At 49.4% G+C, this 23,075-nt stretch overlaps 1 protein-coding gene across 1 annotated transcript; it reads right to left on the bottom strand.

Annotated features, from left to right (window-relative positions):
* LOC137874818 (uncharacterized) lies at positions 1 to 12,776 on the bottom strand (the record flags this gene model as incomplete). The annotated part of the gene is made up of 4 exons (XM_068713787.1): positions 1 to 837; positions 933 to 1,166; positions 1,283 to 3,592; positions 11,902 to 12,776. Coding segments are annotated over 2 exons (2,418 nt in total), but the record flags the coding sequence as incomplete, so codon positions are not given.
* Positions 12,777 to 23,075: the final 10,299 nt, after the last annotated feature.

Here is a 23,075-nt window from a genome sequence, read left to right as displayed (position 1 = left end):
TTCCTCAAAGATTGTGTATTTTGATCATTGTAAATGTTCTGACAGAAATTTTACAAACTAAAAGAAATTTCACAGAATACAGCTGTGCATGATTACATAAATACACTTTCTAGAAATATGAAAATTGACAGTGGATTATTTTGACATATATGTATACCATTACCTTTGATATAACTTCCTTCAAACAAGGGTGAAAGTGATTTCCAGTGTGGCCAGTTTTACTTGTTTGGCAAACAAGCCTAAACAAGACAGCATTAGTAACTGTCATTATGTTAAATATTGCTAAAGCTCAGTGCTAACGGAAGCAAAAGTGATTTTATTATTAATTGTGCAATCATTTTACGACATCCCAGGATTTCCGATTATGTTGTTTAGCTTATTGTTCTAGTGAAGTCTCAAATAGACCAGGTGCTTAAAGTTGGCTATGTCATTTCATCCGGTCCATGATCCTGGACATTCACACACAGAAACATGTCTAGTTAGACAGACATACCTAATCCTCTTTCATTAATGTGTCCACTTATTGCAAATGATTAATTTGATAGTAAGTTTATCCGAAGCTGTACAAGACTTCTACTACAAGAATCTTAGATTTTTACTGACAACAAAGTCATTTTTCATACCACTGATTGCATTCATGTATTGATGTAAAGTCAAATGGAAATCGGCACTAATGTTATTGTTGGCTTGACATTAGCCATGACAACACTACAAGGCAGGATGCGGTGATGAGACTGATCTCATTATGACTTCCACTTGAAGCTGTCGTAGCTGGTGCTACTGCAGTAGTTAAGGTCGTAGTTGCAGCTGTTGTAGGTGCTGCAGTCGTAGGTGCTGCTGTTGTAGGTATGGCAGTGAAAAAAATCATTAGTTTGACAAACATTTGTGCAACTTTTGACATTTTTGATCAAGTAGCACTCATTATTGCTTACATTTTGTTGGTGCTACTGTTGTAAGTGCAACTGTTGTAGGTGCTACGGTTGTTGTAGGTGAAGGAGTCGTAGGTGCCGCTGTTGTTGTTGCTACAGTCGTAGTTGCTGCTGTTATAGGTGCAACTGTTGTTGTAGATGCAGCTGTTGTAGTTGCAACTGTTGTTGTAGGTGCAGCTGTTGTAGATGCATTAGTTGTAGGTGCCACTGTTGTTGGTACTGCTGTTGTAGGTGTAACTGTTGTTATAGGTACGGCCGTTGTAGTCGGTGTGGCAGTGAAACAAATCATTAGTTTGACAAACATTTGTGCAACTTTTGACATTTTTGATCAAGTAGCACTCATTATTGCTTACATGTTGTTGGTGCTACAGTTGGTGCTGCAGTCGTCCCTGCGGCTGTCGTAGTTGCTTCAGTTGTAGGTGCAGAAGTCGTAGGTGCCGCCGCTGTTGTTGATGCTGCTGTTGTAGGTGCAACTGTAGTTGTAGGTGCCATTGTTGTAGTTGCAACTGTTGTTGTAGTTGCAACGGTTGTTGTAGGTGCAACTGTTGTTGTAGGTGCAGCTGTTGAATGTAATGCTGTTGTAGGTGCAGCTGTTGTAGGTGTAACTGTTGTTGTAGGTGCGGCCGTTGTAGTTGCAACTGTTATAGGTGCAGCTGTTGTAGGTGGTGCAGTCGTAGCTGCGGCTGTTGAAGGTACTGCTGTTGTAGGTGTAGTAGTCATAGTTGCCACTGTTGTTGATGCTGCTGTTGTAGGTGCAACTGTAGTTGTAGGTGCCGTTTTTGTAGTTGCAACTGTTGTTGTAGGTGCAGCTGTTGAAGGTGCTGCTGTTGTAGGTGCAGCTGTTGGTGCTACAGTTGGTGCTGCAGTCGTCACTGCGGCTGTCGTAGTTGCTTCAGTTGTAGGTGCAGAAGTCGTAGGTGCCGCTGTTGTTGATGCTGCTGTTGTCGGTGCAACTGTAGTTGTAGGTGCGGTTGTTGTAGTTGCAACTGTTGTTGTAGGTGCAGCTGTTGAATATAATGCTGTTGTAGGTGCAGCTGTTGTCGCTTCTGCAGTCTGTGCTGCAGTCGTAGTTGCGGCTGTTGTAGTTGCTGCAGTTGTTGGTGCGGCTGTTGTAATTGCTTCAGTCGTAGCTGCGGCTGTTGAAGGTAATGCTGTTATAGGTGCAGTAGTCGTAGGTGCCACTGTTGTTGGTGCTGCTGTTGTTGCTGCTGCTGTTGTAGGTGCAACTGTAGTTGTAGGTGCGGTTGTTGTAGTTGCAACTGTTGTAGTTGCAACTGTTGTTGTAGGTGCAGCTGTTGAAAGTGCAGCTGTTGAAGGTGCTGCTGTTGTAGGTGTAACTGTAGTTGTAGGTGCGGTTGTTGTAGTTGCAACTGTTGTAGGTGCAACTGTTGTTGTAGGTGCAGCTGTTGAAGGTAATGCTGTTGTAGGTGCAGCTGTTGTAGATGCAGTAGTTGTAGGTGTAACTGTTGTTGTAGGTGCGGCTGTTGTAGTTGCAACTGTTATAGGTGCAGCTGTTGTAGGTGGTGCAGTCGTAGCTGCGGCTGTTGAAGGTACTGCTGTTGTAGGTGTAGTAGTCATAGATGCCACTGTTGTTGATGCTGCTGTTGTAGGTGCAACTGTAGTTGTAGGTGCCGTTTTTGTAGTTGCAACTGTTGTTGGTGCAGCTGTTGATGGTGTAGCTGTTGTAGGTGCAGCTGTTGTCAGTGCAGCTGTTGTCGCTGCTGCAGTCGTAGCTGCAGTCGTAGCTGCGGCTGTTGTAGTTGCTGCTGTTGTAGGTGCAACTGTAGTTGTAGGTGCGGTTGTTGTAGTTGCAACTGTTGTTGTAGGTGCAGCTGTTGAAGGTGCTGCTGTTGTAGGTGTAACTGTAGTTGTAGGTGCGGTTGTTGTAGTTGCAACTGTTGTAGGTGCAACTTTTGAAGGTAATGCTGTTGTAGGTGCAGCTGTTGTAGATGCAGTAGTTGTAGGTGTAACTGTTGTTGAATGTGCGGCCGTTGTAGTTGCAACTGTTGTAGGTGCAGCTGTTGTAGGTGGTGCAGTCGTAACTGCGGCTGTTGAAGGTACTGCTGTTGTAGGTGTAGTAGTCATAGTTGCAACTGTTGTTGGTGCAGCTGTTGAAGGTGTAGCTGTTGTAGGTGCAGCTGTTGTCAGTGCAGCTGTTGTCGCTGCTGCAGTCGTAGCTGCGGCTGTTGTAGTTGCTGCTGTTGTAGGTGTAGTAGTCATAGTTGCCACTGTTGTTGATGCTGCTGTTGTAGATGCAACTGTAGGTGCCGTTGTTGTAGTTGCAACTGTTGTTGGTGCAGCTGTTGAAGGTGTAGCTGTTGTAAGTGCAGCTGTTGTCAGTGCAGCTGTTGTCGCTGCTGCAGTCGTAGCTGCAGTCGTAGCTGCGGTTGTTGTAGTTGCAACTGTTGTTGTCGGTGCAGCTGTTGAAGGTGCTGTTGTTGTAGCTGTAACTGTAGTTGTAGGTGCGGTTGTTGTAGTTGCAACTGTTGTAGGTGCAACTGTTGTAGGTGCAGCTGTTGAAGATAATGCTGTTGTAGGTGCAGCTGTTGTAGATGCAGTAGTTGTAGGTGTAATTGTTGTTGTAGGTGTGGCCGTTGTAGTTGCAACTGTTGTAGGTGCAGCTGTTGTAGGTGGTGCAGTCGTAGCTGCGGCTGTTGAAGGTACTGCTGTTTTAGGTGTAGTAGTCATAGTTGCCACTGTTGTTGATGCTGCTGTTGTAGGTGCAACTCTATTTGTAGGTGCAACTGTTGTTGGTGCAGCTGTTGAAGGTGCAGCTGTTGTCAGTGCAGCTGTTGTCGCTGCTGCAGTCGTAGCTGCAGTCGTAGCTGCGGCTGTTGTAGTTGCTGCTGTTGTAGGTGCAACTGTAGTTGTTGGTTCAGTTGTTGTAGGTGCAACTGTTGTTGTAGGTGCAGCTGTTGAAGGTAATGCTGTTGTAGGTGCAGCTATTGTAGATGCAGTAGTTGTAGGTGCAGCTGTTGTAGGTGGTGCAGTCGTAGCTGCGGCTGTTGAAGGTAATGCTGTTGTAGGTGCAGTAGTCGTAGGTGCCACTGTTGGTGATGCTGCTGTTGTAGGTGCAACTGTAGTTGTAGGTGCAGTTGTAGTTGCAACTGTTGAAGGTCTAGCTGTTGAAGGTGTAGCTGTTGTCAGTGCAAGTGTTGTCGCTGCTGCAGTCTGTGCTACAGTTGTAGTTGCCGCTGTTGTAGTTGCTGCAGTCGTAGGTGCAGCTGTTGTAATGGCTTCAGTCGTAGTTGCGGCTGTTGTAGGTGTTGCAGATGTTGGAGGTGCCGCTGTTGTTGGTGCTGCTGTTGTAGGTGCAGCTGTTGGTGCTACAGTTGGTGCTGCAGTCGTCCTTGCGGCTGTCGTAGTTGCTTCAGTTGTAGGTGAGGTTGTTGTACGTGCAGAAGTCGTCGGTGCCGCTGTTGTTGATGCTGCTGTTGTAGGTGCAACTGTAGTTGTAGGTGCGGTTGTTGTCGTTGCAACTGTTGTAGTTGCAATGGTTGTTGTAGGTGCAATTGTTGTTGTAGGTGCAGCTATTGAATGTAATGCTGTTGTAGGTGCAGCTGTTGTCGCTGCTGCAGTCTGTGCTGCAGTCGTAGTTGCGGCTGTTGTAGTTGCTGCAGTCGTTGGTGCGGCTGTTGTAATTGCTTCAGTCGTAGCTGCGGCTGTTGAAGGTAATGCTGTTATAGGTGCAGTAGTCGTAGGTGCCACTGTTGTTGTTGGTGCTGCTGTTGTAAATGCTGCTGTTGTAGGTGCAACTGTAGTTGTAGGTGCGGTTGTCTTAGTTGCAACTGTTGTTGTAATTGCAACTGTTGTTGTTGGTGCAGCTGTTGAAGGTGCAGCTGTTGTCGGTGCAGCTGTTGTAGATGCAGTAGTTGTAGGTGTAACTGTTGTTGTAGGTGCGGCTGTTGTAGATGCAGTAGTTGTAGGTGTAACTGTTGTTGTAGGTGCGGCCGTTGTAGTTGCAACTGTTGTAGGTGCAGCTGTTGTAGGTGGTGCAGTCGTAGCTGCGGCTGTTGAAGGTAATGCTGTTGTAGGTGCAGTAGTCGTCGATGCCACTGTTGTTGATGCTGCTGTTGTAGGTGCTACTGTAGTTGTAGGTGCGGTTGTTGTAGTTGCAACTGTTGTTGTAGGTGCAGCTGTTGAAGGTGCTGCTGTTGTAGGTGCAGCTGTTGTCAGTGCAGCTGTTGTCGCTGCTGCAGTCTGTGCTGCAGTCGTAGCTGTGGCTGTTGTAGTTGCTACAGTCGTAGCTGAGGCTGTTGTAATTGCTTCAGTCGTAGTTGCGGCTGTTGTAGTTGCAGCAGTTGTAGGTGCAGCAGTTGTTGGTGCAGTAGTCGTAGGTGCCCCTGTTGTTGGTGCTGCTGTTGTAGGTGCGGCAGTTGTAGTTGCAACTGTTGTTGTACGTGTGGCCGTTGTAGTTGCAACTGTTGTAGGTGCAGCTGTTGTAGGTGCAACTGTTGTTGTAGATGCGGCTGTTGTAGGTGCAGCTGTTGTCGGTGGTGTAGTCGTAGCTGCGGCTGTTGAAGGTAATGCTGTTGTAGGAGCAGCAGTCGTTGGTGCCGCTGTTGTTGATGCTGCTGTTGTAGGTGCAACTGTAGTTGTACGTGCAGCCGTTGTAGTTGCAACTGTTGTAGGTGCAACTGTCGTAGGTCCTGCAGTTGTGGTAGGAGCAGCAGTCGTAGGTGCCGCTGTTGTAAATGCTGCTGTTGTAGGTGCAACTGTTGTTGTAGTTGCAACTGTTGTTGGTGCAGCTGTTGAAGGTGTAGCTGTTATAGGTGCAGCTGTTGTCAGTGCAGCTGTTGTCGTTGCTGCAGTCTGTGCTGCAGTCGTAGCTGCGGCTGTTGTAGTTGCTGCAGTCGTAGCTGCGGCTGTTGTAATTGCTTCAGTCGTAGTTGCGGCTGTTGTAGGTGACACTGTTGTTGGTGTTGCTTTTGTAGGTGCAGATGTTGTAAGTGCTACAGTTGTTGTAGGTTCAGGAGACATAGGTGCCGCTGTTGTTGGTGCTGCTGTTGTAGGACCAACTGTAGTTGTAGGTGCGGTTGTTGTAGTTGCAACTGTTGTTGTAGGTGCAGCTGTTGTAGGTGTTGCAGATGTTGTAGGTGACGCTGTTGTTGGTGCTGCTGTTGTAGCTGCAGCTGTTGTAAGTGCTACAGTTGTTGTATGTTCAGGGGTCGTAGGTGCCGCTGTTGTAGGTGCAACTGTTGTTGTAGATGCGGCCGTTGTAGGTGCAGCTGTTGTCGGTGGTGCAGCTGTGGCTGTTGAAGGTAATGCTGTTGTAGGAACAGCAGTGGTAGGTGCCACTGTTGTTGATGCTTCTTGTGTAGGTGCAACCGTAGTTGTACGTGCAGCTGTTGTAGTTGCAACTGTTGTAGGTGCAGCTGTTGTAGGTGCAACTGTCGTTGTAGGTCCTGCAGTTGTGGTAGGAGCAGCGGTCGTAGGTGCCGCTGTTGTAAATTCTGCTGTTGTAGGTGCAACTGCAGTTGTAGGTGCAGCTGTTGTTGTAGGTGCGGTTGTTGTAGTTGCAACTGTTGTTGTAGTTGCAACTGTTGTCGTAGGTGCAGCTGTTGAAGGTGCTGCTGTTGTAGGTGCAGCTGTTGTTGGTGCTGCAGTTGGTGCTGCAGTCGTCCCTGCGGCTGTTGTAGTTGCTGCAGTCGTAGATGCGGCTGTTGTAGGTGTTGCAGATGTTGTAGGTGCCGCTGTTGTTGGTGCTGCTGTTGTAAGTGCTACAGTTGTTGTAGGTTCAGGAGTCGTAGGTGACGCTGTTGTTGGTGCTGCTGTTGTAAATGCTGCTGTTGTAGGTGCAACTGTCGTTGTAGATGCGGTTGTTGTAGTTGCAACTGTTGTAGTTGCAATTGTTGTTGTAGGTGCAACTGTTGTTGTAGGTGCAGCTGTTGTAGATGCAGTAGTTGTAGGTGTAACTGTTGTTGTAGGTGCGGCTGTTGTAGTTGCAACTGTTGTAGGTGCAGCTGTTGTAGGTGGTGCAGTTGTAGCTGCGGCTGTTGAAGGTAATGTTGTTGTAGGTGTTGTAGTCGTAGGTGCCACTGTTGTTGATGCTGCTGTTGTAGGTGCAACTGTAATTGTAGGTGCGGTTGTTGTAGTTGCAACTGTTGTTGGTGCAGCTGTTGAAGGTTTAGCTGTTGTAGGTGCAGCTGTTGTCGCTGCTGCAGTCTGTGCTGCAGTCGTAGCTGCGGCTGTTGTAGTTGCTGCAGTCGTAGGTGCGGCTGTTGTAAATGCTTCAGTCGTAGTTGCGGCTGTTGTAGGTGTTGCAGATGTTGTATGTGCTGCTGTTGTTGGTGCTGCTGTTGTAGTTGCAGCTGTTGTAAGTGCTACAGTTGTTATTGGTTCAGGAGTCGTAGGTGCCGCTGTTGTTGGTGCTGCTGTTGTAAATGCTGCTGTTGTAGATGCAACTGTAGTTGTAGGTGCAGTAGTTGTAGTTGCAACTGTTGTAGGTGCAGCTGTTGTAGGTGCAACTGTTGTTGTAGATGCGGCTGTTGTAGGTGCAGCTCCTGTCGGTGGTGTAGTCGTAGCTGCGGCTGTTGAAGGTAATGCTGTTGTAGGAGCAGCAGTCGTAGGTGCCGCTGTTGTTGATGCTTCTGGTGTAGGTGCAACCGTAGTTGTATGTGCAGCCGTTGTAGTTGCAACTGTTGAAGGTGCAGCTGTTGTAGGTGCAACTGTCGTTTTAGGTCCTGCAGTTGTGGTAGGAGCAGCAGTCGTAGGTGCCACTGTTGTTGATGCTGCTGTTGTAGGTTCAACTGTAGTTGTAGGTGCGGTTGTTGTTGTAGTTGCAACTGTTGTTGGTGCAGCTGTTGAAGGGGTAGCTGTTGTAGGTGCAGCTGTTGTCGCTGCTGCAGTCTGTGCTGCAGTCGTAGCTGCGGCTGTTGTAGTTGCTGCAGTCGTAGATGCGGCTGTTGTAATTGCTTCAGTCGTAGTTGCGGCTGTTGTAGGTGACACTGTTGTTGGTGTTGCTTTTGTAGGTGCAGATGTTGTAAGTGCTACAGTTGTTGTAGGTTCAGGAGTCGTAGGTGCCGCTGTTGTTGGTGCTGCTGTTGTAGGTGCAACTGTAGTTGTAGGTGCGGTTGTTGTAGTTGCAACTGTTGTTGTAGGTGCAGCTGTTGTAGGTGTTGCAGATGTTGTAGGTGACGCTGTTGTTGATGCTGCTGTTGTAGCTGCAGCTGTTGTAAGTGCTACAGTTGTTGTATGTTCAGGGGTCGTAGGTGCCGCTGTTGTAGGTGCAACTGTTGTTGTAGATGCGGCCGTTGTAGGTGCAGCTGTTGTCGGTGGTGCAGCTGTGGCTGTTGAAGGTAATGCTGTTGTAGGAACAGCAGTGGTAGGTGCCACTGTTGTTGATGCTTCTTGTGTAGGTGCAACCGTAGTTGTACGTGCAGCTGTTGTAGTTGCAACTGTTGTAGGTGCAGCTGTTGTAGGTGCAACTGTCGTAGGTCCTGCAGTTGTGGTAGGAGCAGCAGTAGTAGGTGCCGCTGTTGTAAATTCTGCTGTTGTAGGTGCAACTGTAGTTGTAGGTGCGGTTGTTGTAGTTGCAACTGTTGTTGTAGTTGCAACTGTTGTCGTAGGTGCAGCTGTTGAAGGTGCTGCTGTTGTAGGTGCAGCTGTTGTTGGTGCTGCAGTCGTCCCTGCGGCTGTTGTAGTTGCTGCAGTCGTAGCTGCGGCTGTTGTAATTGCTTCAGTCGTAGTTGCGGCTGTTGTAGGTGACACTGTTGTTGGTGTTGCTTTTGTAGGTGCAGATGTTGTAAGTGCTACAGTTGTTGTAGGTTCAGGAGTCGTAGGTGCCGCTGTTGTTGGTGCTGCTGTTGTAGGTGCAACTGTAGTTGTAGGTGCGGCTGTTGTAGGTGTTGCAGATGTTGTAGGTGACGCTGTTGTTGGTGCTGCTGTTGTAGCTGCAGCTGTTGTAAGTGCTACCGTTGTTGTATGTTCAGGGGTCGTAGGTGCCGCTGTTGTAGGTGCAACTGTTGTTGTAGATGCGGCCGTTGTAGGTCCAGCTGTTGTCGGTGGTGCAGCTGTGGCTGTTGAAGGTAATGCTGTTGTAGGAACAGCAGTGGAAGGTGCCACTGTTGTTGATGCTTCTTGTGTAGGTGCAACCGTAGTTGTACGTGCAGCTGTTGTAGTTGCAACTGTTGTAGGTGCAGCTGTTGTAGGTGCAACTGTCGTTGTAGGTCCTGCAGTTGTGGTAGGAGCAGCAGTCGTAGGTGCCGCTGTTGTAAATTCTGCTGTTGTAGGTGCAACTGTAGTTGTAGGTGCGGTTGTTGTAGTTGCAACTGTTGTTGTAGTTGCAACTGTTGTTGTAGGTGCAGCTGTTGAAGGTGCTGCTGTTGTAAATGCTGCTGTTGTAGGTGCAACTGTAGTTGTAGGTGCGGTTGTTGTAGTTGCAGCTGCAGTCGTAGGTGCGGCTGTTGTAGGTGTTGCAGATGTTGTAGGTGCCGCTGTTGTTGGTGCTGCTGTTGTAGGTGCAGCTGTTGTAAGTGCTACAGTTGTTGTAGGTTCAGGAGTCGTAGGTGACGCTGTTGTTGGTGCTGCTGTTGTAAATGCTGCTGTTGTAGGTGCAACTGTAGTTGTAGATGCGGTTGTTGTAGTTGCAACTGTTGTAGTTGCAATTGTTGTAGGTGCAACTGTTGTTGTAGGTGCAGCTGTTGTAGATGCAGTAGTTGTAGGTGTAACTGTTGTTGTAGGTGCGGCTGTTGTAGTTGCAACTGTTGTAGGTGCAGCTGTTGTAGGTGGTGCAGTTGTAGCTGCGGCTGTTGAAGGTAATGTTGTTGTAGGTGTTGTAGTCGTAGGTGCTACTGTTGTTGATGCTGCTGTTGTAGGTGCAACTGTAATTGTAGGTGCGGTTGTTGTAGTTGCAACTGTTGTTGGTGCAGCTGTTGAAGGTGTAGCTGTTGTAGGTGCAGCTGTTGTCGCTGCTGCAGTCGTAGGTGCGGCTGTTGTAAATGCTTCAGTCGTAGTTGCGGCTGTTGTAGGTGTTGCAGATGTTGTATGTGCTGCTGTTGTTGGTGCTGCTGTTGTAGTTGCAGCTGTTGTAAGTGCTACAGTTGTTATTGGTTCAGGAGTCGTAGGTGCCGCTGTTGTTGGTGCTGCTGTTGTAAATGCTGCTGTTGTAGATGCAACTGTAGTTGTAGGTGCAGTAGTTGTAGTTGCAACTGTTGTAGGTGCAGCTGTTGTAGGTGCAACTGTTGTTGTAGATGCGGCTGTTGTAGGTGGTGTAGTCGTAGCTGCGGCTGTTGAAGGTAATGCTGTTGTAGGAGCAGTAGTCGTAGGTGCCGCTGTTGTTGATGCTTCTGGTGTAGGTGCAACCGTAGTTGTACGTGCAGCCGTTGTAGTTGCAACTGTTGAAGGTGCAGCTGTTGTAGGTGCAACTGTCGTTTTAGGTCCTGCAGTTGTGGTAGGAGCAGCAGTCGTAGGTGCCACTGTTGTTGATGCTGCTGTTGTAGGTGCAACTGTAGTTGTAGGTGCGGTTGTTGTTGTAGTTGCAGCTGTTGTTGGTGCAGCTGTTGAAGGTGTAGCTGTTGTAGGTGCAGCTGTTGTCGCTGCTGCAGTCTGTGCTGCAGTCGTAGATGCGGCTGTTGTAATTGCTTCAGTCGTAGTTGCGGCTCTTGTAGGTGTTGCAGATGTTGTTGGTGCTGCTGTTGTTGGTGCTGCTGTTGTAGGTGCAGCTGTTGTAGGTGCAGTTGTTGTAGGTGCAACTGTTGTTGTAGATGCGACCGTTGTAGGTGCAGCTGTTGGCGGTTGTGTAGTCGTAGCTGTGGCTGTTGAAGGTAATGCTGTTGTAGGAGCAGCAGTCGTAGGTGCCGCTGTTGTTGATGCTTCTGTTGTAGGTGCAACCGTAGTTGTACGTGCAGCCGTTGTAGTTGCAACTGTTGAAGGTGCAGCTGTTGTAGGTGCAACTGTCATTTTAGGTCCTGCAGTTGTGGTAGGAGCAGCAGACGTAGGTGCCGCTGTTGTTGTTGCTACTGATGTAAATGCTGCTGTTGTAGGTGCAACTGTAGTTGTAGGTGCGGTTGTTGTAGTTGCAACTGTTGTTCTAGTTGCAACAGTTGTACGTGCAGCTGTTGAAGGTGCTGCTGTTGTCGGTGCTGCTGTTGTCGGTGCAGCTGTTGTCGGTGCTGTAGTTGATGCTGCAGTCGTAGCTGCAGTCGTAGCTGCGGCTGTTGTAGTTGCAGCAGTTGTAGGTGCAGCAGTTGTTGGTGCAGTAGTCGTAGGTGCCCCTGTTGTTGGTGCTGCTGTTGTAGGTGCGGCAGTTGTAGTTGCAACTGTTGTTGTACGTGTGGCCGTTGTAGTTGCAACTGTTGTAGGTGCAGCTGTTGTAGGTGCAACTGTTGTTGTAGATGCGGCTGTTGTAGGTGCAGCTGTTGTCGGTGGTGTAGTCGTAGCTGCGGCTGTTGAAGGTAATGCTGTTGTAGGAGCAGCAGTCGTAGGTGCCGCTGTTGTTGATGCTGCTGTTGTAGGTGCAACTGTAGTTGTACGTGCAGCCGTTGTAGTTGCAACTGTTGTAGGTGCAACTGTCGTAGGTCCTGCAGTTGTGGTAGGAGCTGCAGTCGTAGGTGCCGCTGTTGTAAATGCTGCTGTTGTAGGTGCAACTGTTGTTGTAGTTGCAACTGTTGTTGGTGCAGCTGTTGAAGGTGTAGCTGTTGTAGGTGCAGCTGTTGTCAGTGCAGCTGTTGTCGTTGCTGCAGTCTGTGCTGCAGTCGTAGCTGCGGCTGTTGTAGTTGCTGCAGTCGTAGATGCGGCTGTTGTAATTGCTTCAGTCGTAGTTGCGGCTGTTGTAGGTGACACTGTTGTTGGTGTTGCTTTTGTAGGTGCAGATGTTGTAAGTGCTACAGTTGTTGTAGGTTCAGGAGTCGTAGGTGCCGCTGTTGTTGGTGCTGCTGTTGGAGGTGCAACTGTAGTTGTAGGTGCGGTTGTTGTAGTTGCAACTGTTGTTGTAGGTGCAGCTGTTGTAGGTGTTGCAGATGTTGTAGGTGACGCTGTTGTTGGTGCTGCTGTTGTAGCTGCAGCTGTTGTAAGTGCTACAGTTGTTGTATGTTCAGGGGTCGTAGGTGCCGCTGTTGTAGGTGCAACTGTTGTTGTAGATGCGGCCGTTGTAGGTGCAGCTGTTGTCGGTGGTGCAGATGTGGCTGTTGAAGGTAATGCTGTTGTAGGAACAGCAGTGGTAGGTGCCACTGTTGTTGATGCTTCTTGTGTAGGTGCAACCGTAGTTGTACGTGCAGCTGTTGTAGTTGCAACTGTTGTAGGTGCAGCTGTTGTAGGTGCAACTGTCGTTGTAGGTCCTGCAGTTGTGGTAGGAGCAGCAGTCGTAGGTGCCGCTGTTGTAAATTCTGCTGTTGTAGGTGCAACTGTAGTTGTAGGTGCAGCTGTTGTTGTAGTTGCAACTGTTGTCGTAGGTGCAGCTGTTGAAGGTGCTGCTGTTGTAGGTGCAGCTGTTGTTGGTGCTGCAGTTGGTGCTGCAGTCGTCCCTGCGGCTGTTGTAGTTGCTGCAGTCGTAGTTGCGGCTGTTGTAGTTGCTGCAGTCGTAGGTGCGGCTGTTGTAGGTGTTGCAGATGTTGTAGGTGCCGCTGTTGTTGGTGCTGCTGTTGTAGGTGCAGCTGTTGTAAGTGCTACAGTTGTTGTAGGTTCAGGAGTCGTAGGTGACGCTGTTGTTGGTGCTGCTGTTGTAAATGCTGCTGTTGTAGGTGCAACTGTAGTTGTAGATGCGGTTGTTGTAGTTGCAACTGTTGTAGTTGCAATTGTTGTTGTAGGTGCAACTGTTGTTGTAGGTGCAGCTGTTGTAGATGCAGTAGTTGTAGGTGTAACTGTTGTTGTAGGTGCGGCTGTTGTAGTTGCAACTGTTGTAGGTGCAGCTGTTGTAGGTGGTGCAGTTGTAGCTGCGGCTGTTGAAGGTAATGTTGTTGTAGGTGTTGTAGTCGTAGGTGCCACTGTTGTTGATGCTGCTGTTGTAGGTGCAACTGTAATTGTAGGTGCGGTTGTTGTAGTTGCAACTGTTGTTGGTGCAGCTGTTGAAGGTGTAGCTGTTGTAGGTGCAGCTGTTGTCGCTGCTGCAGTCTGTGCTGCAGTCGTAGCTGCGGCTGTTGTAGTTGCTTCAGTCGTAGTTGCGGCTGTTGTAGGTGTTGCAGATGTTGTATGTGCTGCTGTTGTTGGTGCTGCTGTTGTAGTTGCAGCTGTTGTAAGTGCTACAGTTGTTATTGGTTCAGGAGTCGTAGGTGCCGCTGTTGTTGGTGCTGCTGTTGTAAATGCTACTGTTGTAGATGCAACTGTAGTTGTAGGTGCAGTAGTTGTAGTTGCAACTGTTGTAGGTGCAGCTGTTGTAGGTGCAACTGTTGTTGTAGATGCGGCTGTTGTCGGTGCAGCTGTTGTCGGTGGTGTAGTCGTAGCTGCGGCTGTTGAAGGTAATGCTGTTGTAGGAGCAGCAGTCGTAGGTGCTGCTGTTGTTGATGCTTCTTGTGTAGGTGCAACCGTAGTTGTATGTGCAGCCGTTGTAGGTGCAACTGTTGAAGGTGCAGCTGTTGTAGGTGCAACTGTCGTTTTAGGTCCTGCAGTTGTGGTAGGAGCAGCAGTCGTAGGTGCCACTGTTGTTGATGCTGCTGTTGTAGGTTCAACTGTAGTTGTAGGTGCGGTTGTTGTTGTAGTTGCAACTGTTGTTGGTGCAGCTGTTGAAGGTGTAGCTGTTGTAGGTGCAGCTGTTGTCGCTGCTGCAGTCTGTGCTGCAGTCGTAGCTGCGGCTGTTGTAGTTGCTGCAGTCGTAGATGCGGCTGTTGTAATTGCTGCAGTCGTAGATGCGGCTGTTGTAATTGCTTCAGTCGTAGTTGCGGCTGTTGTAGGTGTTGCAGATGTTGTAGGTGCTGCTGTTGTTGGTGCTGCTATTGTAGGTGCAGCTGTTGTAAGTGCTACAGTTGTTATTGGTTCAGGAGTTGTAGGTGCCGCTGTTGTAGGTGCAGCTGTTGTAGGTGCAACTGTTGTTGTAGATGCGACCGTTGTAGGTGCAGCTGTTGGCGGTTGTGTAGTCGTAGCTGTGGCTGTTGAAGGTAATGCTGTTGTAGCAGCAGCATTCGTAGGTGCTGCTGTTGTTGATGCTTCTGGTGTAGGTGCAACCGTAGTTGTACGTGCAGCTGTTGTAGTTGCAACTGTTGTAGGTGCAGCTGTTGTAGGTGCAACTGTCGTTGTAGGTCCTGCAGTTGTGGTAGGAGCAGCAGTCGTAGGTGCCGCTGTTGTAAATTCTGCTGTTGTAGGTGCAACTGTAGTTGTAGGTGCAGCTGTTGTTGTAGTTGCAACTGTTGTCGTAGGTGCAGCTGTTGAAGGTGCTGCTGTTGTAGGTGCAGCTGTTGTTGGTGCTGCAGTTGGTGCTGCAGTCGTCCCTGCGGCTGTTGTAGTTGCTGCAGTCGTAGTTGCGGCTGTTGTAGTTGCTGCAGTCGTAGGTGCGGCTGTTGTAGGTGTTGCAGATGTTGTAGGTGCCGCTGTTGTTGGTGCTGCTGTTGTAGGTGCAGCTGTTGTAAGTGCTACAGTTGTTGTAGGTTCAGGAGTCGTAGGTGACGCTGTTGTTGGTGCTGCTGTTGTAAATGCTGCTGTTGTAGGTGCAACTGTAGTTGTAGATGCGGTTGTTGTAGTTGCAACTGTTGTAGTTGCAATTGTTGTTGTAGGTGCAACTGTTGTTGTAGGTGCAGCTGTTGTAGATGCAGTAGTTGTAGGTGTAACTGTTGTTGTAGGTGCGGCTGTTGTAGTTGCAACTGTTGTAGGTGCAGCTGTTGTAGGTGGTGCAGTTGTAGCTGCGGCTGTTGAAGGTAATGTTGTTGTAGGTGTTGTAGTCGTAGGTGCCACTGTTGTTGATGCTGCTGTTGTAGGTGCAACTGTAATTGTAGGTGCGGTTGTTGTAGTTGCAACTGTTGTTGGTGCAGCTGTTGAAGGTGTAGCTGTTGTAGGTGCAGCTGTTGTCGCTGCTGCAGTCTGTGCTGCAGTCGTAGCTGCGGCTGTTGTAGTTGCTTCAGTCGTAGTTGCGGCTGTTGTAGGTGTTGCAGATGTTGTATGTGCTGCTGTTGTTGGTGCTGCTGTTGTAGTTGCAGCTGTTGTAAGTGCTACAGTTGTTATTGGTTCAGGAGTCGTAGGTGCCGCTGTTGTTGGTGCTGCTGTTGTAAATGCTACTGTTGTAGATGCAACTGTAGTTGTAGGTGCAGTAGTTGTAGTTGCAACTGTTGTAGGTGCAGCTGTTGTAGGTGCAACTGTTGTTGTAGATGCGGCTGTTGTCGGTGCAGCTGTTGTCGGTGGTGTAGTCGTAGCTGCGGCTGTTGAAGGTAATGCTGTTGTAGGAGCAGCAGTCGTAGGTGCTGCTGTTGTTGATGCTTCTTGTGTAGGTGCAACCGTAGTTGTATGTGCAGCCGTTGTAGGTGCAACTGTTGAAGGTGCAGCTGTTGTAGGTGCAACTGTCGTTTTAGGTCCTGCAGTTGTGGTAGGAGCAGCAGTCGTAGGTGCCACTGTTGTTGATGCTGCTGTTGTAGGTTCAACTGTAGTTGTAGGTGCGGTTGTTGTTGTAGTTGCAACTGTTGTTGGTGCAGCTGTTGAAGGTGTAGCTGTTGTAGGTGCAGCTGTTGTCGCTGCTGCAGTCTGTGCTGCAGTCGTAGCTGCGGCTGTTGTAGTTGCTGCAGTCGTAGATGCGGCTGTTGTAATTGCTGCAGTCGTAGATGCGGCTGTTGTAATTGCTTCAGTCGTAGTTGCGGCTGTTGTAGGTGTTGCAGATGTTGTAGGTGCTGCTGTTGTTGGTGCTGCTATTGTAGGTGCAGCTGTTGTAAGTGCTACAGTTGTTATTGGTTCAGGAGTTGTAGGTGCCGCTGTTGTAGGTGCAGCTGTTGTAGGTGCAACTGTTGTTGTAGATGCGACCGTTGTAGGTGCAGCTGTTGGCGGTTGTGTAGTCGTAGCTGTGGCTGTTGAAGGTAATGCTGTTGTAGCAGCAGCATTCGTAGGTGCTGCTGTTGTTGATGCTTCTGGTGTAGGTGCAACCGTAGTTGTACGTGCAGCCGTTGTAGTTGCAACTGTTGAAGGTGCAGCTGTTGTCGGTGCAACTGTCGTTTTAGGTCCTGCAGTTGTGGTAGGAGCAGCAGTCGTAGGTGCCACTGTTGTTGATGCTGCTGTTGTAGGTGCAACTGTAGTTGTAGGTGCGGTTGTTGTTGTAGTTGCAACTGTTGTTGGTGCAGCTGTTGAAGGTGTAGCTGTTGTAGGTGCAGCTGTTGTCGCTGCTGCAGTCTGTGCTGCAGTCGTAGCTGCGGCTGTTGTAGTTGCTGCAGTCGTAGATGCGGCTGTTGTAATTGCTTCAGTCGTAGTTGCGGCTGTTGTAGGTGTTGCAGATTTTGTAGGTGCTGCTGTTGTTGGTGCTGCTGTTGTAGGTGCAGCTGTTGTAGGTGCAGCTGTTGTAGGTGCAACTGTTGTTGTAGATGCGACCGTTGTAGGTGCAGCTGTTGGCGGTTGTGTAGTCGTAGCTGTGGCTGTTGAAGGTAATGCTGTTGTAGGAGCAGCAGTCGTAGGTGCCGCTGTTGTTGATGCTTCTGGTGTAGGTGCAACCGTAGTTGTACGTTCAGCCATTGTAGTTGCAACTGTTGAAGGTGCAGCTGTTGTAGGTGCAACTGTCGTTTTAGGTCCTGCAGTTGTGGTAGGAGCAGCAGACGTAGGTGCCGCTGTTGTTGATGCTGCTGATGTAAATGCTGCTGTTGTAGGTGCAACTGTAGTTGTAGGTGCGGTTGTTGTAGTTGCAACTGTTGTTGTAGTTGCAACAGTTGTACGTGCAGCTGTTGAAGGTGCTGCTGTTGTCGGTGCTGCTGTTGTCGGTGCAGCTGTTGTCGGTGCTGTAGTTGATGCTGCAGTCGTAGCTGCAGTCGTAGCTGCGGCTGTTGTAGTTGCAGCAGTTGTAGGTGCAGCAGTTGTTGGTGCAGTAGTCGTAGGTGCCCCTGTTGTTGGTGCTGCTGTTGTAGGTGCGGCAGTTGTAGTTGCAACTGTTGTTGTACGTGTGGCTGTTGTAGTTGCAACTGTTGTAGGTGCAGCTGTTGTAGGTGCAACTGTTGTTGTAGATGCGGCTGTTGTAGGTGCAGCTGTTGTCGGTGGTGTAGTCGTAGCTGCGGCTGTTGAAGGTAATGCTGTTGTAGGAGCATCAGTCGTAGGTGCCGCTGTTGTTGATGCTGCTGTTGTAGGTGCAACTGTAGTTGTACGTGCAGCCGTTGTAGTTGCAACTGTTGTAGGTGCAACTGTCGTAGGTCCTGCAGTTGTGGTAGTAGCAGTAGTCGTAGGTGCCGCTGTTGTCAATGCTGCTGTTGTAGGTACAACTGTTGTTGTAGTTGCAACTGTTGTTGGTGCAGCTGTTGAAGGTGTAGCTGTTGTAGGTGCAGCTGTTGTCAGTGCAGCTGTTGTCGTTGCTGCAGTCTGTGCTGCAGTCGTAGCTGCGGCTGTTGTAGTTGCTGCAGTCGTAGATGCGGCTGTTGTAATTGCTTCAGTCGTAGTTGCGGCTGTTGTAGGTGACACTGTTGTTGGTGTTGCTTTTGTAGGTGCAGATGTTGTAAGTGCTACAGTTGTTGTAGGTTCAGGAGTCGTAGGTGCCGCTGTTGTTGGTGCTGCTGTTGTAGGTGCAACTGTAGTTGTAGGTGCGGTTGTTGTAGTTGCAACTGTTGTTGTAGGTGCAGCTGTTGTAGGTGTTGCAGATGTTGTAGGTGACGCTGTTGTTGGTGCTGCTGTTGTAGCTGCAGCTGTTGTAAGTGCTACAGTTGTTGTATGTTCAGGGGTCGTAGGTGCCGCTGTTGTAGGTGCAACTGTTGTTGTAGATGCGGCCGTTGTAGGTGCAGCTGTTGTCGGTGGTGCAGATGTGGCTGTTGAAGGTAATGCTGTTGTAGGAACAGCAGTGGTAGGTGCCACTGTTGTTGATGCTTCTTGTGTAGGTGCAACCGTAGTTGTACGTGCAGCTGTTGTAGTTGCAACTGTTGTAGGTGCAGCTGTTGTAGGTGCAACTGTCGTTGTAGGTCCTGCAGTTGTGGTAGGAGCAGCAGTCGTAGGTGCCGCTGTTGTAAATTCTGCTGTTGTAGGTGCAACTGCAGTTGTAGGTGCAGCTGTTGTTGTAGTTGCAACTGTTGTCGTAGGTGCAGCTGTTGAAGGTGCTGCTGTTGTAGGTGCAGCTGTTGTTGGTGCTGCAGTTGGTGCTGCAGTCGTCCCTGCGGCTGTTGTAGTTGCTGCAGTCGTAGTTGCGGCTGTTGTAGTTGCTGCAGTCGTAGGTGCGGCTGTTGTAGGTGTTGCAGATGTTGTAGGTGCCGCTGTTGTTGGTGCTGCTGTTGTAGGTGCAGCTGTTGTAAGTGCTACAGTTGTTGTAGGTTCAGGAGTCGTAGGTGACGCTGTTGTTGGTGCTGCTGTTGTAAATGCTGCTGTTGTAGGTGCAACTGTAGTTGTAGATGCGGTTGTTGTAGTTGCAACTGTTGTAGTTGCAATTGTTGTTGTAGGTGCAACTGTTGTTGTAGGTGCAGCTGTTGTAGATGCAGTAGTTGTAGGTGTAACTGTTGTTGTAGGTGCGGCTGTTGTAGTTGCAACTGTTGTAGGTGCAGCTGTTGTAGGTGGTGCAGTTGTAGCTGCGGCTGTTGAAGGTAATGTTGTTGTAGGTGTTGTAGTCGTAGGTGCCACTGTTGTTGATGCTGCTGTTGTAGGTGCAACTGTAATTGTAGGTGCGGTTGTTGTAGTTGCAACTGTTGTTGGTGCAGCTGTTGAAGGTGTAGCTGTTGTAGGTGCAGCTGTTGTCGCTGCTGCAGTCTGTGCTGCAGTCGTAGCTGCGGCTGTTGTAGTTGCTGCAGTCGTAGGTGCGGCTGTTGTAAATGCTTCAGTCGTAGTTGCGGCTGTTGTAGGTGTTGCAGATGTTGTATGTGCTGCTGTTGTTGGTGCTGCTGTTGTAGTTGCAGCTGTTGTAAGTGCTACAGTTGTTATTGGTTCAGGAGTCGTAGGTGCCGCTGTTGTTGGTGCTGCTGTTGTAAATGCTACTGTTGTAGATGCAACTGTAGTTGTAGGTGCAGTAGTTGTAGTTGCAACTGTTGTAGGTGCAGCTGTTGTAGGTGCAACTGTTGTTGTAGATGCGGCTGTTGTCGGTGCAGCTGTTGTCGGTGGTGTAGTCGTAGCTGCGGCTGTTGAAGGTAATGCTGTTGTAGGAGCAGCAGTCGTAGGTGCTGCTGTTGTTGATGCTTCTTGTGTAGGTGCAACCGTAGTTGTACGTGCAGCCGTTGTAGGTGCAACTGTTGAAGGTGCAGCTGTTGTAGGTGCAACTGTCGTTTTAGGTCCTGCAGTTGTGGTAGGAGCAGCAGTCGTAGGTGCCACTGTTGTTGATGCTGCTGTTGTAGGTTCAACTGTAGTTGTAGGTGCGGTTGTTGTTGTAGTTGCAACTGTTGTTGGTGCAGCTGTTGAAGGTGTAGCTGTTGTAGGTGCAGCTGTTGTCGCTGCTGCAGTCTGTGCTGCAGTCGTAGCTGCGGCTGTTGTAGTTGCTGCAGTCGTAGATGCGGCTGTTGTAATTGCTTCAGTCGTAGTTGCGGCTGTTGTAGGTGTTGCAGATGTTGTAGGTGCTGCTGTTGTTGGTGCTGCTGTTGTAGGTGCAGCTGTTGTAAGTGCTACAGTTGTTATTGGTTCAGGAGTTGTAGGTGCCGCTGTTGTAGGTGCAGCTGTTGTAGGTGCAACTGTTGTTGTAGATGCGACCGTTGTAGGTGCAGCTGTTGGCGGTTGTGTAGTCGTAGCTGTGGCTGTTGAAGGTAATGCTGTTGTAGCAGCAGCATTCGTAGGTGCTGCTGTTGTTGATGCTTCTGGTGTAGGTGCAACCGTAGTTGTACGTGCAGCCGTTGTAGTTGCAACTGTTGAAGGTGCAGCTGTTGTAGGTGCAACTGTCGTTTTAGGTCCTGCAGTTGTGGTAGGAGCAGCAGTCGTAGGTGCCACTGTTGTTGATGCTGCTGTTGTAGGTGCAACTGTAGTTGTAGGTGCGGTTGTTGTTGTAGTTGCAACTGTTGTTGGTGCAGCTGTTGAAGGTGTAGCTGTTGTAGGTGCAGCTGTTGTCGCTGCTGCAGTCTGTGCTGCAGTCGTAGCTGCGGCTGTTGTAGTTGCTGCAGTCGTAGATGCGGCTGTTGTAATTGCTTCAGTCGTAGTTGCGGCTGTTGTAGGTGTTGCAGATGTTGTAGGTGCTGCTGTTGTTGGTGCTGCTGTTGTAGGTGCAGCTGTTGTAGGTGCAGCTGTTGTAGGTGCAACTGTCGTTTTAGGTCCTGCAGTTGTGGTAGGAGCAGCAGACGTAGGTGCCGCTGTTGTTGATGCTGCTGATGTAAATGCTGCTGTTGTAGGTGCAACTGTAGTTGTAGGTGCGGTTGTTGTAGTTGCAACTGTTGTTGTAGTTGCAACAGTTGTACGTGCAGCTGTTGAAGGTGCTGCTGTTGTCGGTGCTGCTGTTGTCGGTGCAGCTGTTGTCGGTGCTGTAGTTGATGCTGCAGTCGTAGCTGCAGTCGTAGCTGCGGCTGTTGTAGTTGCAGCAGTTGTAGGTGCAGCAGTTGTTGGTGCAGTAGTCGTAGGTGCCCCTGTTGTTGGTGCTGCTGTTGTAGGTGCGGCAGTTGTAGTTGCAACTGTTGTTGTACGTGTGGCTGTTGTAGTTGCAACTGTTGTAGGTGCAGCTGTTGTAGGTGCAACTGTTGTTGTAGATGCGGCTGTTGTAGGTGCAGCTGTTGTCGGTGGTGTAGTCGTAGCTGCGGCTGTTGAAGGTAATGCTGTTGTAGGAGCATCAGTCGTAGGTGCCGCTGTTGTTGATGCTGCTGTTGTAGGTGCAACTGTAGTTGTACGTGCAGCCGTTGTAGTTGCAACTGTTGTAGGTGCAACTGTCGTAGGTCCTGCAGTTGTGGTAGTAGCAGTAGTCGTAGGTGCCGCTGTTGTCAATGCTGCTGTTGTAGGTACAACTGTTGTTGTAGTTGCAACTGTTGTTGGTGCAGCTGTTGAAGGTGTAGCTGTTGTAGGTGCAGCTGTTGTCAGTGCAGCTGTTGTCGTTGCTGCAGTCTGTGCTGCAGTCGTAGCTGCGGCTGTTGTAGTTGCTGCAGTCGTAGCTGCGGCTGTTGTAATTGCTTCAGTCGTAGTTGCGGCTGTTTTAGGTGACACTGTTGTTGGTGTTGCTTTTGTAGGTGCAGATGTTGTAAGTGCTACAGTTGTTGTAGGTTCAGGAGTCGTAGGTGCCGCTGTTGTTGGTGCTGCTGTTGTAGGTGCAACTGTAGTTGTAGGTGCGGTTGTTGTAGTTGCAACTGTTGTTGTAGCTGCAGCTGTTGTAGGTGTTGCAGATGTTGTAGGTGACGCTGTTGTTGGTGCTGCTGTTGTAGCTGCAGCTGTTGTAAGTGCTACAGTTGTTGTATGTTCAGGGGTCGTAGGTGCCGCTGTTGTAGGTGCAACTGTAGTTGTAGGTGCGGTTGTTGTAGTTGCAACTGTTGTTGTAGGTGCAGCTGTTGTAGGTGTTGCAGATGTTGTAGGTGACGCTGTTGTTGGTGCTGCTGTTGTAGCTGCAGCTGTTGTAAGTGCTACAGTTGTTGTATGTTCAGGGGTCGTAGGTGCCGCTGTTGTAGGTGCAACTGTTGTTGTAGATGCGGCCGTTGTAGGTGCAGCTGTTGTCGGTGGTGCAGATGTGGCTGTTGAAGGTAATGCTGTTGTAGGAACAGCAGTGGTAGGTGCCACTGTTGTTGATGCTTCTTGTGTAGGTGCAACCGTAGTTGTACGTGCAGCTGTTGTAGTTGCAACTGTTGTAGGTGCAGCTGTTGTAGGTGCAACTGTCGTTGTAGGTCCTGCAGTTGTGGTAGGAGCAGCAGTCGTAGGTGCCGCTGTTGTAAATTCTGCTGTTGTAGGTGCAACTGCAGTTGTAGGTGCAGCTGTTGTTGTAGTTGCAACTGTTGTCGTAGGTGCAGCTGTTGAAGGTGCTGCTGTTGTAGGTGCAGCTGTTGTTGGTGCTGCAGTTGGTGCTGCAGTCGTCCCTGCGGCTGTTGTAGTTGCTGCAGTCGTAGTTGCGGCTGTTGTAGTTGCTGCAGTCGTAGGTGCGGCTGTTGTAGGTGTTGCAGATGTTGTAGGTGCCGCTGTTGTTGGTGCTGCTGTTGTAGGTGCAGCTGTTGTAAGTGCTACAGTTGTTGTAGGTTCAGGAGTCGTAGGTGACGCTGTTGTTGGTGCTGCTGTTGTAAATGCTGCTGTTGTAGGTGCAACTGTAGTTGTAGATGCGGTTGTTGTAGTTGCAACTGTTGTAGTTGCAATTGTTGTTGTAGGTGCAACTGTTGTTGTAGGTGCAGCTGTTGTAGATGCAGTAGTTGTAGGTGTAACTGTTGTTGTAGGTGCGGCTGTTGTAGTTGCAACTGTTGTAGGTGCAGCTGTTGTAGGTGGTGCAGTTGTAGCTGCGGCTGTTGAAGGTAATGTTGTTGTAGGTGTTGTAGTCGTAGGTGCCACTGTTGTTGATGCTGCTGTTGTAGGTGCAACTGTAATTGTAGGTGCGGTTGTTGTAGTTGCAACTGTTGTTGGTGCAGCTGTTGAAGGTGTAGCTGTTGTAGGTGCAGCTGTTGTCGCTGCTGCAGTCTGTGCTGCAGTCGTAGCTGCGGCTGTTGTAGTTGCTGCAGTCGTAGGTGCGGCTGTTGTAAATGCTTCAGTCGTAGTTGCGGCTGTTGTAGGTGTTGCAGATGTTGTATGTGCTGCTGTTGTTGGTGCTGCTGTTGTAGTTGCAGCTGTTGTAAGTGCTACAGTTGTTATTGGTTCAGGAGTCGTAGGTGCCGCTGTTGTTGGTGCTGCTGTTGTAAATGCTACTGTTGTAGATGCAACTGTAGTTGTAGGTGCAGTAGTTGTAGTTGCAACTGTTGTAGGTGCAGCTGTTGTAGGTGCAACTGTTGTTGTAGATGCGGCTGTTGTCGGTGCAGCTGTTGTCGGTGGTGTAGTCGTAGCTGCGGCTGTTGAAGGTAATGCTGTTGTAGGAGCAGCAGTCGTAGGTGCTGCTGTTGTTGATGCTTCTTGTGTAGGTGCAACCGTAGTTGTACGTGCAGCCGTTGTAGGTGCAACTGTTGAAGGTGCAGCTGTTGTAGGTGCAACTGTCGTTTTAGGTCCTGCAGTTGTGGTAGGAGCAGCAGTCGTAGGTGCCACTGTTGTTGATGCTGCTGTTGTAGGTTC

This window comes from Cebidichthys violaceus, unplaced genomic scaffold, assembly GCF_023349555.1.
Source record: "Cebidichthys violaceus isolate CVI_PGR_0920_01 unplaced genomic scaffold, fCebVio1.0.p SCAF_19, whole genome shotgun sequence".
NCBI classification, from domain to species: domain Eukaryota; kingdom Metazoa; phylum Chordata; class Actinopteri; order Perciformes; family Stichaeidae; genus Cebidichthys; species Cebidichthys violaceus.
This window is presented reverse-complemented; position numbering and strand designations above follow the sequence as displayed.